Consider the following 15821-nt stretch of genomic DNA (forward strand, 5'->3'; position numbering starts at 1 on the left):
CCCCCCACCCCCCTGTTTTTTGAAGGATTTTACTGGGTTTCAGATGGCTTTAGAAGAGTTGTCATGCATTTTATCAAATATCTAAATAGTGCAGAAAACCTAGTGTTAATACAACATGAAGGCTGCAAGATCAAACAACTCTTAAATCAGTTAGTCCCAGAAGTTCAGGTTGCTTAGGCTAAATTAATAGGATGTGCAACATGGCCCAATTTCTCTTATGGCATTCTGAGGACAGTTGCCAATTGCAGTATTGTAATTTGCATACTTTATAGTTATTGAGGAATAATATCATTATGCAAATCAGCTCCTCGCTGCCAACTGGAGAATGGGATTTGTGTAACAGTTGTGGGTTAATAGCTTTACAATATTCTTATGCTTTGACTGCCTCTATGTAACGTTATTAAATGCATAGGTCACATCTCTGAAAGAAAATACTCCCCTTCCAGTCCTCCAAACTCTGGTAGATTTGCTTTATTTTAGAATCTGGGTTGCTTTAATTATACCCTTCCCCTGTAATTTGGTATATGGCTAAAACCTATTAGTGATGACTCTGAATCTGTGTTTTGTTTTTAAAAAGTCCCAGTTTAGTTTTTAGATCTACGGTACTTCTCAGTTTTATGGAAACTGCTCTTGCTTCCTGATTGCCAGCCACATTTGGGAGGGGCTAATAATGATAGTTAGGCAGGAGGAGATAGCAATAACTACTCACACAGAGATGCTGTTGCTGATGATAAGGATTCCTGTTAAATCCCTCCTGCTAGGTTCTAGCAATGATAAGGGGCGGGGTGTGTGTGATTCTATCAACCCTCCATCCTGCTGAGTCCAGGCAGCAGGAACCCAGCCCACACGTGACTGGAAGCAAGAGGGCAGGGTACTGCTGTTTCTAAGATCAGAGGCAGGAAGGATGCATTAACCCCTGATAGAAACAGGGTTGGGTTAGTCCCTTTAATGTGCTTTAAGCTACTGGTGTTAACAGTCAGTTATTCCTTCTTCAAGCTTCCTGCTGGCAGCAGCCCCACTATCAATTTTAGAGTTGCCTGTAAGCCACTTTCTTTTGTCTCTTTGCTTCCTTGCAAAGCATCCTGTCCCCAGTGGGCTTGGGAATATTTCACTTTGCTTTATTGGAGCAGGGTCTCAACAGAACAGCTTACGAGCATTGTTGTCAGAAGTTGCAGCCATTTCCTCTATTCCACTGTGCCAAGTAATGACAATGTGAGAATAGCACTCCACATTGCTGCTGTTCTAAATGCCAGGGGAATAGCATCAGTTTAGATCTCCGAGCTCTGAAAGCCCGTAATTATTCAACGTTTTTAAACACAGCTCTCATGAATTAAATGGGGAGGGAGGCAGTGGTTTGAGAGAAGAGGTTGTTGACCCACAAAATATTTTAAATCCCATCTATGTGCTTCTATTGTATGGAATCCCACGCTAGAATCCTTTGGGTCCAGCATCACAGACCAGTCCCAATGACTATATATTTGAATATGTGTAAAATAAATAAAATAATACTGCTCTTGCTTTTGGGTCTCCTAAAAACATTCTCTTTGGCACCAGTAAACTGTACCTAAATCTGGTGTGTTGATGTGCAGTCTGCTTACTATCTTTTTAGTGTTGTATGTGCCTGCAATCTATCACAATTTATCACTTGGATGGGGATGGGAATTTTCATATTTCCTTTGGGGTAGGTTTTGGGGTTGATTTCCTATTGCTGTTTCTATAGGGTGGCGTCCTAAAGGGCTGTTAGTTGCTCACCTTCATGAACACAAGTCTGCAGTGAACCGTATTCGAGTCTCGGATGAACATTCCATTTTTGCCACATGCTCTAATGATGGCACGGTGAAAATCTGGAACAGCCAAAAAATGGAAGGAAAAACCACTACGACCAGGTAACTTAAAATTTCTTGGAATATGTAGGGTGTGTTTTTTGTTTTTGTTTTTTTTTTTTAAAACCAAAAATATTTAAATACATTCTGAGTTAAGCTTGAACCACTCCTACAGTATACTGCAGATCATAAATGTTCAAATGGAACATGTAAGTGTGCAACTATAACATTTTATGCTTCATTTTCTAGGAATCTTTGTTCTCTTCTATCTAATTGAAACTACAAGGGGAATATTACATAGGCAAAGTAATTGCAAATCCTTCTGATAGATAGGTGAAATATGTACTTGTGCTGATACCTTAAGATCACCTACGTTTACAGCTAAATTCATAGTTAACTGCCTCATGCCCTGAAATGCACTTCAGGAAGTTTGTACTGTTGGTTGAAGAGAAAATGCATGGTACATAATTTATTGAAAAGCATACCTTACAGAGAAAAGAAGTTCTGTTAATACATTAAAAAGAAATGAAGTCAGTAAAGATGCACAGGACCATTATGATAATGAAATTAGAGTATGTTCATAGACACATTAAGATATTGTAAAAAAAGCTACATATATGTATGTAAGATTGAGGGGTTTTATTATTCTGTATCTGTAGCACAGAATGATCATAAAATTGAAGAGTATCATAATACATATCACAAAGGGGAAGAATTAAGGTTATGCGGGCAACTTAGACTTTGACATTTTGTGATTTTGGAGCACTTAACTGTGCAACCTTAATATTGTGTTAATGTAAAGTTGTTGTTTTAAGATGGTGGGAGAGGTGAAATTATATTAAATTGTTTTTTGAGCCTGCTAAGACACTGGGCCACTACTTGAAACTGTTTCCTATCTCTTCTCCTCCCCGCTTTTAGATCAATTTTGACATATTCTCGGATTGGAGGAAGTGTCAAGACACTCACTTTTTGCCAAGGCTCACACTACCTGGCTGTAGCTTCAGATAATGGTGGGATCCAGCTTCTTGGGATTGAAGCATCAAAGCTTCCGAAATCTCCTAAAATTCATCCAATACAAAGCAGGTACATGTCAACAGTGTCTGTTTAATACTGGACAATTCATGTACTATAAGGTACTAGCATGCACTTAACAGTAATTCCCTCCCTCTTGGGTAAAGAATGCTTGAAAGGATGTACAGTTCTATGGTTCTAGCATAGGAGAAAATTGGGAGATATGGGTTATAGACCTGGCACTGTCACTGACATACTTTTGATCTTGAATTATTCACCAAACTTTCTATTCCTATTTCCTATTCCTCTGTGCAAAATGGGAATGACATTTACTTTTCTCATAAAGTTGTTTGACGTCTTCATGGAAGGCATTAAATAAATGGAAAATATTACTATTTATAAAGCTTTTAAAGTTTTTTACATCATGTTTACAAATATATGCCATGTGGTTTTGCTGCAGACATATAGGTGATTCTTCCAGGGTTCTTTTTAGGGATGAATAGATGGGTGTGTAAACTGTGGAAGGGTGGGAGGTGATTTTGGTCTTTGCTACATCTCTGCCGTATGAAAGATTTTATTGTCTTAAATATTTAGTATTGCTTCGTATTATTTATGATTGTTACTTCTGATACTTATAGTCACACCTCATCTAAGTCCCACATTAGGTTGTGTCTCCTAAATTCTAGCAATCCAGGTTAAAAATTCACTGTTTGAATGTAGTTTTTTGTCTGATCCGTAAACTCAAGGTTGTGTCTCAAATGTCAACCTCTGAATTGGGATTAATGTAATAAATAACCCAAATGTGGTCAATGTTCCATTTTTTATAAACTAGAGATTAATTTTCATCCTTGTGTATATGGCATCTCTGTATGAAATAAGTGCTTATCTGCATACGCTTTAGATGACTATCAGTTATGCTGTCAGCACTGTAATAATACTCTACAAGAAACAAAGAAATGTACATTTCCTGCTCTCACAATCTGGACAAATATCAGACATGCTGGGAGACCAAGAAGTCAGTGCTGTAGTTGTGGATTTTAAAGATGAGCTGACCACATTTTATTGGGCTGATTAAGATATGTAGGCCTTGCAGGAGAAGTGAATTTGGTGGAGAAATAGGGAAGATGTTCGTTGCAGAAAGGTCAGGAGGCAGTGTGGATGAGAATGGCAGTAAAGCATCTTCAGTCTCGGGGAGTGTTAAAGAAACATTTAGAGGGATAATATCTGTCTTGTTTCTGATTTGCTTTATTTATCCAGGTTGCTAGACCAGAAGGATGATGGGTGTGTGGTAGATATGCATCACTTCAATTCGGGAGCACAGTCAGTGCTGGCGTATGCCACTGTGAATGGTTCCCTAGTTGGATGGGACCTGCGATCCACTAGTAATGCTTGGACATTAAAACATGATTTGAGGCTAGGTCTTATAACCTCATTTGCTGTGGACATACACCAGTGCTGGCTATGTATTGGTAAGCTTAATTATTATTCATTCTCATTTTATTGGTTAGACTTAGTGAAGTTCCTCTAAAATAACTATGTAATTAAAGCTGTCCCTTATAGAGTGCATGTTTTATAATGACTCCAGGTACTCTTGCCCCCAAAAGAGGAAAGAGAACTTCTAAAGAGCAGATTTCTTTGCAGTCGGTATTCTGTTGTATACCTAATCAAGAGTCCTTTACCTTAGGAACAGAAAGAAAGGATGTAGATAAACAACTGGTGCAACAGTCCCTCTGACAACAAATAAATCTCTCTCACCAGGTACAAGCAATGGTACCATGGCATGCTGGGACATGAGGTTCCAGTTACCCATCTCCAGCCATTGCCATCCTTCCAGGGCTCGTATCAGACGCCTGCTGATGCATCCACTCTCTCAGTCATGGGTAATTGCAGGTAAAACAGATATCTTTCTTACCACCTTATTGTTGAGGATCATGATTAAGGCTTGTTCTTTGCTTTCTGGTGCACTGAATGCTTGATTCTGCAGACTTGCTTCTGCTCAGCAGGTGAGGGTCACAGTTAGATTCTGCCTCTGTGCCTTATAATGCCTTGAAAAAAAAAAAAGGATACAGTGTTATCCCCAGATGAAAACTATAATCTCTAGAGTTTGTGTTCCTGGATATTCCAACTCTCAAGAGGTTACGAACCCAGCACACTGCTTGCCACATATTGCTGCTTAGGGGGAATTTGCTTAAAAGACAGGAGGTGAAATCCTGACCCCAGTAAAGCCAGTGGGGATTTTGTTGTTGGCTTTGTTGGGGTCAGGAGTTCTCCCAGATTAGGGAAGATTTTCAGCAATATGAAGGATAGTTCAGTGTCCAAATCCCATTGAACTCAACTCATTTGTGCCTTTGAAAATCTCCCAAGACTCTTACCACAAACACTTGCAGTTGTTTTTTCTAATATATACAGAATTGTAGTACTCTGCCATAATACCGCAAATATTTTATTAAGTAATGGTGCAGCAGCCCATTCCTGTAATGAGATTTTTTTTATGCTTAAAATATTGTGCAGTAACAGAGCATACAAAGTTGCAGTGTAGTAAGAATAATATTTAAAGTTTCTTTTACCCAGTGCAAATTAAAATATTTTTAAATTTGGGATTCAGAGTTTAAGTAAACTTACTCCTTAAATGTCACCTATTTTATTTTAATGGGTGATGACATCCAGATTCTAAACATTTCTTTGAAAAGCCTTTCACTTGTGTGAAACCTGCACAAACAGTGCAAATCCTCCCCTGCTGGGGTGGTACATAAATAGCTAAGTTTGTCCTGTTGGACTCTGATCCAGCAAAGGATTCACTCATGTGCTTGCCTTTAAGTATGGGAGTAGATCCCTTGAATTTAAACAGAAGTATTCACATGCTTATAGTAAAGTACATCATAAGTGCTTTGCTGGATCAGGACCATAATAGTCTACAAGAATTTCTATAGACTTAGAATTCATCTAACAGGTGGAAGGTAAGGATGTGCTCTGAGTTTCCTAGCCAGAGTGCTGAACTGCCTCTTATACCTATGTAGGCAAACCACCATTTACCATTCACAGGCTGGGGACAGAGGTTCCCAGGAAGTAAGTGATACGATTATATGTTTTCAAGAGGATATTGGAAATACAGTGGAGTCGTATCTTATGCGGGGGTTTAGGTTCTAAAGTCAGCACGTAAAGCGAAAATCACATATAGTCAAAATTTCCCTTGAAAAACCCTTAAATTGCCCATAAAGTACAGTATACTGTACATGGTTTTGTGTATTCTGTACAACCCTGTACATTAATTGTATAATGTATACAATAATGTACAGCATATAATAGAGTACATATGCAAAATATAATTTTACAGTACTGTATTTTTAATTACGGGGGTAATTACAGGGGATCGTCAGGGCTTGGTGTTGATCCAGGAGACGGAGGTGACTGAGAGCTTGGGTGATGGAGAGCGAGTTGTAGACAAAGCGGTTGGCTCTGGTTCAGCTTGAGAAATTGATTGCATAGGCTCATCTGCTGCTGGTTGTTTTTCCTTGAAAAACGTGATGGGCAACTGTCACTGTTGTCTCTTGAGCTGCTCAAACATTTCTTGATACGGTCTCAAATCATCCGTAATACTATGTGTGATTTTGAGGCTTCATTCCATAGAGGGATCGTATTCAGAAATTTCAGAGTAGCAGCCGTGTTAGTCTGTATTCGCAAAAAGAAAAGGAGTACTTGTGGCACCTTAGAGACTAACAAATTTATTAGAGCATAAGCTTTCGTGAGCTACAGCTCACTTCATCGGATGCATTTGGTGGAAAAAACAGAGGAGAGATTTATATACACACACACAGAGAACATGAAACAATGGGTTTATCATACACACTGTAAGGAGAGTGATCACTTAAGATAAGCCATCACCAACAGCAATCCCCCCCCTGCTGTTGGTGATGGCTTATCTTAAGTGATCACTCTCCTTACAGTGTGTATGATAAACCCATTGTTTCATGTTCTCTGTGTGTGTGTATATAAATCTCTCCTCTGTTTTTTCCACCAAATGCATCCGATGAAGTGAGCTGTAGCTCACGAAAGCTTATGCTCTAATAAATTTGTTAGTCTCTAAGGTGCCACAAGTACTCCTTTTCTTTTTGCGAATACAGACTAACACGGCTGCTACTCTGAAACCTGTGATTATGCAAGGCACTGAATTTAGCCGTATAGAGTGGAAATCTGTCAACTTCATGAAAAAACTCGCACAGATACAGACAGACATCATCTTCCTCTCCAAATGCAAACAGATGGACATCATACCGAAAGGACTGAAGGTAAAAAATCCATTACAATCTACATACCACACAGACTATGCTGACAGCTTGTGCCACACACTCTCAAGGAAACTGCGGAACCACCTGATCAACATCCTCTACAGCAAACAGGGAAAGATTAAGAATGAGCTCTCAAAACTGGATACTCTCATAAAGAACCAACCTTCCACACAAACTTCCTCGTGGCTGGACTTTACAAAAACTAGACAAGCCATTTACAAAACACACTTTGATTCTCTACAAAAGAAAAAGGACACTAAGCTATCTAAACTACTATATGCCACAAGGGGCCACAACAATGGTTCCCATAACCCACCCAGCAATATTGTTAATCTATCCAACTATACTCTTAGCCCAGCGGAAGAATCTGTCCTATCTCGGGGCCTCTCCTTTTGCCCCTCCACCCCCACGAACATGATACAGTTCTGTGGTGACCTAGAATCCTATTTTCGACGTCTCAGACTCAAGGAATATTTCCAACACACCTCTGACCAACATATTAACCCACAGAGACCTTCCTGCCAACACTACAAAAAGAAGGATTCTAGGTGGACTCCTCCTGAAGGTCGAAACAGCAGCCTGGATTTCTACATAGACTGCTTCCGCCGACGTGCACGAGCTGAAATTGTGGAAAAGCAGCATCGCTTACCCCATAACCTCAGCCATGCAGAACACAGTGCCATCCACAGCCTCAGAAACAACTCTGACATCATAATCAAAAAGGCTGACAAAGGAGGTGCTGTCGTCATCATGAATAGGTCAGAGTATGAACAAGAGGCTACTAAGCAGCTCTCCAACACCACTTTCTACAAGCCATTACCCTCTGATCCCACTGAGAGTTACCAAAAGAAACTACAGCATTTGCTCAAGAAACTCCCTGAAAAAGCACAAGTACAAATCCGCACAGACACACCCCTGGAGCCAGGACCTGGGGTATTCTATCTGCTACCCAAGATCCATAAACCTGGAAATCCTGGACGCCCCATCATCTCAGGCATTGGCACCCTGACAGCAGGATTGTCTGGCTATGTAGACTCCCTCCTCAGGCCCTTCGTTACCAGCACTCCCAGCTATCTTCGAGACACCACCGATTTCCTGAGGAAACTACAGTCCATTGGTGATCTTCCTAAAAACACCATCCTAGCCACTATGGATGTAGAAGCCCTCTACACCAACATTCCACACAAAGATGGACTACAAGCCGTCAGGAACAGTATCCCCGATACTGTCACGGCTAACCTGGTGGCAGAACTTTGTGACTTTGTCCTGACCCATAACTATTTCACATTTGGTGACAATGTATACCTTCAAATCAGCGGCACTGCGATGGGTACCCGCATGGCCCCACAGTATGCCAACATTTTTATGGCTGACTTAGAACAACGCTTCCTCAGCTCTCGTTCCCTAATGCCCCTACTCTACTTGCGCTACATTGATGACATCTTCATCATCTGGACCCATGGAAAAGAAGCTCTTGAGGAATTCCACCATGATTTCAACAATTTCCATCCCACCATCAACCTCAGCCTGGACCAGTCCACACAAGAGATCCACTTCCTGGACACTACGGTGCTAATAAGCGATGGTCACATAAACACCACCCTATATCGGAAACCTACTGACCGCTATTCCTACCTACATGCCTCTAGCTTTCATCCAGATCATACCACTCGATCCATTGTCTACAGCCAAGCGCTACGATATAACCGCATTTGCTCCGACCCCTCAGACAGAGACAAACACCTACAAGATCTCTATCATGCATTCCTACAACTACAGTACCCACCTGCTGAAGTGAAGAAACAGATTGACAGAGCCAGAAGAGTACCCAGAAGTCACCTACTACAGGACAGGCCCAACAAAGAAAACAACAGAACGCCACTAGCCATCACCTTCAGCCCCCAACTAAAACCCCTCCAACGCATCATCAAGGATCTACAACCTATCCTGAAGGACGAGCCATCGCTCTCTCAGATCTTGGGAGACAGACCAGTCCTTGCTTACAGACAGCCCCCCAATCTGAAGCAAATACTCACCAGCAACCACACACCACACAACAGAACCACTAACCCAGGAACCTATCCTTGCAACAAAGCCCGTTGCCAACTCTGTCCACATATCTATTCAGGGGATACCATCATAGGGCCTAATCACATCAGCCACACTATCAGAGGCTTGTTCACCTGCGCATCTACCAATGTGATATATGCCATCATGTGCCAGCAATGCCCCTCTGCCATGTACATTGGCCAAACTGGACAGTCTCTACGTAAAAGAATGAATGGACACAAATCAGACGTCAAGAATTATAACATTCAAAAACCAGTTGGAGAACACTTCAATCTCTCTGGTCACTCGATCACAGACCTAAGAGTGGCTATACTTCAACAAAAAGCTTCAAAAACAGACTCCAACGAGAGACTGCTGAATTGGAATTAATTTGCAAACTGGATACAATTAACTTAGGCTTGAATAGAGACTGGGAATGGATGAGTCATTACACAAAGTAAAACTATTTCCCCATGGTATTTCTCCCTCCCACCCCACCCCCCACTGTTCCTCTGATATTCTTGTTAACTGCTGGAATTAGCCTACCTGCTTGTCACCATGAAAGGTTTTCCTCCTTCCCCCCCCTGCTGTTGGTGATGGCTTATCTTAAGTGATCACTCTCCTTACAGTGTGTATGATAAACCCATTGTTTCATGTTCTCTGTGTGTGTGTATATAAATCTCTCCTCTGTTTTTTCCACCAAATGCATCCGATGAAGTGAGCTGTAGCTCACGAAAGCTTATGCTCTAATAAATTTGTTAGTCTCTAAGGTGCCACAAGTACTCCTTTTCTTTATTCAGAAATTAAATCATTCAAGTGTTTCGCTGCTTGGAACACTTCAGCAAATTTATGAAGATTCCAACTTGCTGGCTCTTCTTGTTCGTCGTCGTCATCTTCGTCTTTTAGATACAATTTTATCAGTTCCTCTAACTCTTCGTTAGTCAGCGTTTCTTTATGGCTCTCAATTAATTCTTCAATTTCTTCCTCAAGGATGTCGACGAAGCCATCACCACCCACTTGCCTGGCCACCTGAACAATGTGTTTCACTTTTTTGTCAATGGTCAGAAAACCCTTTAAATCATTCACACATTCTTTCCATAGGTTTCGCCAACATGCATTGACTGTTTCAGGCTTGATTGCATCCATTGCTTGTTTAATATAAATGATGCAATGAGAAATGTTGAAGGACTTTCAACACTCCATCACATTAAGATTGGGATCAGCATCCATAGTGCTACGTATCCATGAGAAAGTAAGCCTTGTGTATGTGGCCTTGAAACAGCGCTTTGGTCGAGAGGATGGAGGTGGTATTGTGGGGGGGGAGAAAGATAACTTCAGCGTCATTATGCATGAACCGGAGTGCCTCAGGGTGGCCAGGAGCATTGTCTACAATCAGCAACACTTTAAAGTCAAGTCCTTTCTCTTTGAGGTACCACTTGACCTCTGGAATGAAACACTTGTGGAACCAATCCAGAAATAATGCTGCCATCGCCCAAGCCTTTTTATTTGATTGCCAGAACACAGGCAGGAGATTATTGTTCTTGCCTTTTAGGGCACGGGGATTTGCAGCCCTGTAGAGCAAACCCGGCTTTATTAAATGCCCAGCTGCATTGCCACAAAACAACACAGTCACATAGTCTTTAGGTGCTCTAGAGCCAGGGGCTTGTCTTTCTGATTTAGAATTGTAAGTGCGGTTGGTCATTTTTTTTTTTTCCCAGAAAGCCCAGTCTCGTCAGCATTAAAAACTTGTTCTGGAAGATAGCTCTTTTCTTCTATGATTTTCTTTAATTGTTCGGGGTAGGCTTTTGCTGCCTCTTCATTGGCAGATGCAGCTTCACCAGTAGTCTGCACGTTTTTGAGATTGAAGCGATTCCTAAAACTGTTAAGCAAACCTTGGCTGGCTTTGAATTCCTTCTCATCAGAAGGCTCTCCCTCCTTGGCGGGAGGTTGGAACAGCGCGTAGAGGCTAAGAGCCTTTTCTTGCAACATGTTGCCATCGATAGGCACAAGTTTAGGGTTCATGTCTTCCAGCCATAAGTTTAATGCATTTTCAGTCTTTACTAAAGTCTTATCACACACCTGGCTCGTCACCTTAGCAGTTATTGGAGCACTTGATGCCACAGCTTGACGAATTTCTCTCTCTCGAATCTTGATGGCACAGATGCTAGATTTGTTGTGGCCATATTTACACACCACGTTGGAGACCAATATACCGTCTCTCAATAAGTCCAACACAGCCAGTTATTCCTCCAGCGTTGGAACAGATCACTGTTTCTTCAGTTGAGCACCAGATGAAGTAGTTGGCTTGCGTTTTGGGGCCATGTTGTATGAAAAATACGTATCTTTAAACACTAGAATCACACTCAGCACGGCAAGATGCTCACTCTGAGAGGCATGCAGGAACTGAGACTGACTGAGGGAACAGCAGATTCACATCTCCCATCTCGCGCTCACTCACGCTCATTGAGTGGAATGGTGAGCGGAATTGCTCACACTATTTACAGGTATTTTTTTTTTCCCCCGAGCACGTATAGTTGAATTTGTGTAAGTTAAATGTGCGTATGATGCGACTCACCTGTAATAGAGAGTTTAAACAAAACTATCAAAACTACCTTAAAGTGAGGTTTAGGGTCCTTTTTAACAGTAGTGGAGCTGCCACAACAGAGATGAAAACAACAAAATATGTTCAGAACTTACTAATAGAGTGAGGCTGACATGTTCCCCAAGGAGAACAAGCCAAATGTGTTGTACGCTTAGCCTCTGTCAATAGAAAGCCAAGCCATCTGGTTTAGTTGTAACTGTGTTGGCAATGTCTTTCCTGTAGCTGTTCAAGGCAATAATGAAGTCTCCATGTGGGATATGGAAACCGGAGACAGGCGCTTCACTTTGTGGGCCAGCAGTGCACCTCCTCTTTCAGAATTACAGGTCTGACTTCCTTTTTCCTTTCCCATTACTATGCTTTATAGTTTTCTTTAGAATTTCCTCGGCCTCCAAACAGCACTTCAGTATTTTTGCCTGTGTGTTTGATTCCTGCCTTTTTGTTTCTGTAGTTTCTCAGCATGTGCTCATCTTGGGCAACTTAATCATGTTTTGCTGTCAAAATGAAATCAACTTTCAAAAAAAGTTTAGGATCCTGCAGAAATGTACAATATAAGGCAACTGTGGGCTCCAGAGAATTAATTGATGTCAATTGTCTGGATTTTTTAGTTAAGAGTTTAGATATTTCTTCCTTATTAAACTTCTTAGATTCAGTAGCTGGGGTTGGACCCCTTTGTGTAGTATGTTTGTGAAGTGACCTTGGCACCAGCGAATTGGACCAGGTAGTTTGGGGTAGGGTATGGTGCCTATTCCCCTTGCAGCTTCATCTACTGTAGGGGAGTTCATGATATTTAACTCACCCACTGGTATGTTTGGTCACCCTATTTTTCTCACAAAACAAACTAAGCAACCATCTGTGCTGTGAGGTTAACTGTAAAGATCTTTCCCAAAATGGCAAATTCATAGTATTGTGTTTGGGTCTGTTCATAACGTAATGACCTTTAAATGTTGTTCCTGTGATCACAGTACTCTGTTCTATTGCACTTTCCTTTTATAGAGTAATCCCACCACTGTGTTTAGCAGTTAGCATTTAAATAGGGAAAATATACCTTCATATGGAGCAATACGCACACGCTTTCTTCACTGTTGCTCATAAGTCAGAGGCACCTCCATATCTAGCGGTGAGTGCAAAACAAAATAAAATAAAAACCTTCAAGCAAAAAATATTACTAAGCCCCCCCTTTTTAATAAATGTTAAAACATTCAGATTGCAGTATATGCTGTACTTGGTTAAATGACCTCCCTCTCTCTCCTGAATAAAAGTCCTAGGTTCCCTTCACTGCTGGGATCTTAAATAGTTCGCAGGGTTGTTGTAGCCATGTTGATCCCAGGATAATTCAAGCAACAAGATGGTCCAATAAAAGATATTACCTCATCCACCTTGTGTCTCCTGTGTAATTAGAGCTTTTCATAACTGAGATTTTTGTGATTCAGTTAACTGGCAGTCTGTTGTGCTGGTTCCTATAACCTTGGAACTGCCAGGACATCAAGACTTTGTGTGTATCAATGTGCTTTTCAACTTACTCATTTTACCCAATTCTGTAAGAGATAATTACTCTAATTTTACTCAGCTGAGAACATCTCTATAGAAATGTCAGAGAATTTTTTGTCATCTCTCATTTGAAGTGTAGGAAGAGTTAGATTCTCTTGCGTTGCTTTGTGAACAGGAACAAAAAGAGAATGATGTTTACCTCTATATATTTAAGATTTGACTATTTACCAAGACACCAAAACGCCACACTTTGTTTGTCATGAAACAAAAGACAACTTTTTACACACAAGTTGCCTGTCTGTAATTGAGTTACTCTTGTACAGGATGCCTAAGCAGCAGTTCTGCAAAAAAAGGACCTGGGGTTACAGTGGATAAGAAGCTGGATATGAGTCAACAGTGTGCCCTTGTTGCCAAAAAGGCCAATGGCATTTTGGGATGTATAAGTAGGGGTATTGCCAGCAGATAGAGGGTTGTGATCGTTCCCCTCTATTCGATACTGGTGAGGCCTCATCTGGAGTACTGTGTCCAGTTTTGGGCCCCACACTACAAGAAGGATGTGGAAAAATTGGAAAGCATCCAGCGGAGGGCAACAAAAATGATTAGGGGGCTGGAACACATGATTTATGAGGAGAGGCTGAGGAAACTGGGATTGTTTAGTCTGCAGAAGAGAAGAATGAAGGGGGATTTGATAGCTGCTTTCGACTACCTGAAAGGGGGTTCCAAAAAGGATGGATCTAAACTGTTCTCAGTGGTACCAGATGACAGAACAAGGAGTAATGGTCTCAAGTTGCAGTGGGGGAGATTTAAGTTAGATATTAGGAAAAACTTTCACTAGGAGGGTGGTGAAACACTGGAATGCGTTACCTAGGGAGGTGGTGGAATCTCCTTCCTTAGAAGTTTTTAAGGTCAGGCTTGACAAAGTCCTGGCTGGGATGATTTAGTTGGGGAATGGCCCTGCTTTGAGCAGGGGGTTGGACTAGATGACCTCCTGAGGTCCCTTCCAACCCTGATATTCTATGATTCGATGCCGGTCTTGTTTTGTGAAGTATGGCAACATAAATTTGTAATTTAGTACAAGAATGTTTTTGGAGATAGTAACATGTTTGCATTTTCCCCCATTAGCCTTCGCCTCACAGTGTTCATGGAATATACTGTAGTCCTGCAGATGGAAATCCCATCTTACTGACTGCAGGTTCAGACATGAAAATAAGGTAAAAATAGTCTGAGAAATCTCTTTAGATTTTTTAAAACCCTCACATCTTTAATGAACCAATCTGCAAATAGTAAACCTATTACTACTAACCCACTCCCTCACAGTGCAAGCTTAGAAGTTTGTGAAATTGAATGTTAGCTTTTTCCACAGTCGAGAGCTGTGCTCTCTGTTCTATTCCTCGTTGCTGCTGCCTGTTATATCAGGCCAGGGTTTTTGACTTCCCGCATCTCACTTTTCCCATCTGCAAAACTGAAATAATACCCACCTTTTGTGAAATGCTTGATATGCTGGAAGCAGCAGTTAGTGATGCCTTGTGAGTAAATGTGATATTAACTTTGATTTTCCATATTTATAACCTATAACTCTTCCCTTCAATAAAAAGAAAAGGAGTACTTGTGGCACCTTAGAGACTAAAGGTGCCACGAGTCCTTCTTTTCTTTTTATGGATACAGACTAACACGGCTGCTACTCTGAAATCTTCCATTCAATGTTTCTGTAAAGTCTGGGCTAACTGAATTTTACCTTAAGGGCAAGAAGGCTCTTACACAATCTTAGTGAGGTTTAAGCAGCATTAAGCATTTATCATGTATGTTTGTCTGTTTTTTGGATTGTGTGTGTTTTGGTTTTGTTTGTTTTTTCCTCTCTTAGGTTTTGGGAAATGGCTTATCCTGAGAGATCGTACATTGTTGCAGGAAGTGCTACTTGCCCATCTGTATCCTACTACAGGAAGATAATTGAAGGCACAGAGGTGGTTCAGGTATCCTGTTCGGTTTTTGTTTTATGGCCTCTCCAGGCCAGAGTTCAAGTTACACCAGTATCATGGTAGGGATTCTCTCATTGCTAGCACCTGTGCCTTACCTCTTCTCTGGATCGAGGACTTCAGTCAGTGAGTTACATTTTAGAGGCAGTAATAATGTTTTAAAAACAAAAAGTACTTGCTTTTGACAAACAATACCACCAGATAGTATTCAGTGGGGGAAGCCTGATACCTTGGGATGACTTTTGTGATCCTGAAACTCAGTGATTTAACAATTTAATATTTTGGCTTGCCCGTCACTGAGGCATTTCCTCTGCTGGCTGTTACCCAGTTAGTGTGGAATTTGTCCTGCAGTTAGAAGTTGAGTACTATATTAGTTATTTATGCAATACTGTAAGTACACTTTAATTATGCCATAAGGAACAAATAAACGGAGCACAACTTAAACCATATCAGAAAAGTACAAGAATGTTTTCATTTCAGAATTCTGCTGCGATTGTGCCCTCAAAGTGCCTTTTGGTACTTGCAGCTTTACTGATTTAAATACGGCATTGTAATGTTTTGTATTGATTATTTAACTGAATAAATGCTA

General features: G+C 41.0%; 1 protein-coding gene across 6 annotated transcripts in view; it reads left to right on the top strand.

Annotated features, from left to right (window-relative positions):
- PIK3R4 (phosphoinositide-3-kinase regulatory subunit 4) overlaps window positions 1-15821 on the top strand; it is a 40397-nt gene that overhangs the window by 23353 nt on the left and 1223 nt on the right. For 5 of the 6 annotated variants that reach the window (XM_038389607.2, XM_043508938.1, XM_043508939.1 and 2 more), the window contains exons 13-19: window positions 1721-1886; window positions 2742-2906; window positions 4092-4303; window positions 4593-4724; window positions 11994-12094; window positions 14382-14470; window positions 15121-15229. In XM_038389607.2, coding sequence (XP_038245535.1) covers window positions 1721-1886; window positions 2742-2906; window positions 4092-4303; window positions 4593-4724; window positions 11994-12094; window positions 14382-14470; window positions 15121-15229 — 974 coding nt within the window. Of the gene's footprint in view, window positions 1-1720; window positions 1887-2741; window positions 2907-4091; window positions 4304-4592; window positions 4725-11993; window positions 12095-14381; window positions 15230-15821 lie in introns of all 6 variants that reach the window. The other variant, XR_006279281.1, reaches the window with a different exon arrangement.

Source organism: Dermochelys coriacea, chromosome 2 (genome assembly GCF_009764565.3).
Source record: "Dermochelys coriacea isolate rDerCor1 chromosome 2, rDerCor1.pri.v4, whole genome shotgun sequence".
In the NCBI taxonomy this organism is placed as follows: domain Eukaryota; kingdom Metazoa; phylum Chordata; order Testudines; family Dermochelyidae; genus Dermochelys; species Dermochelys coriacea.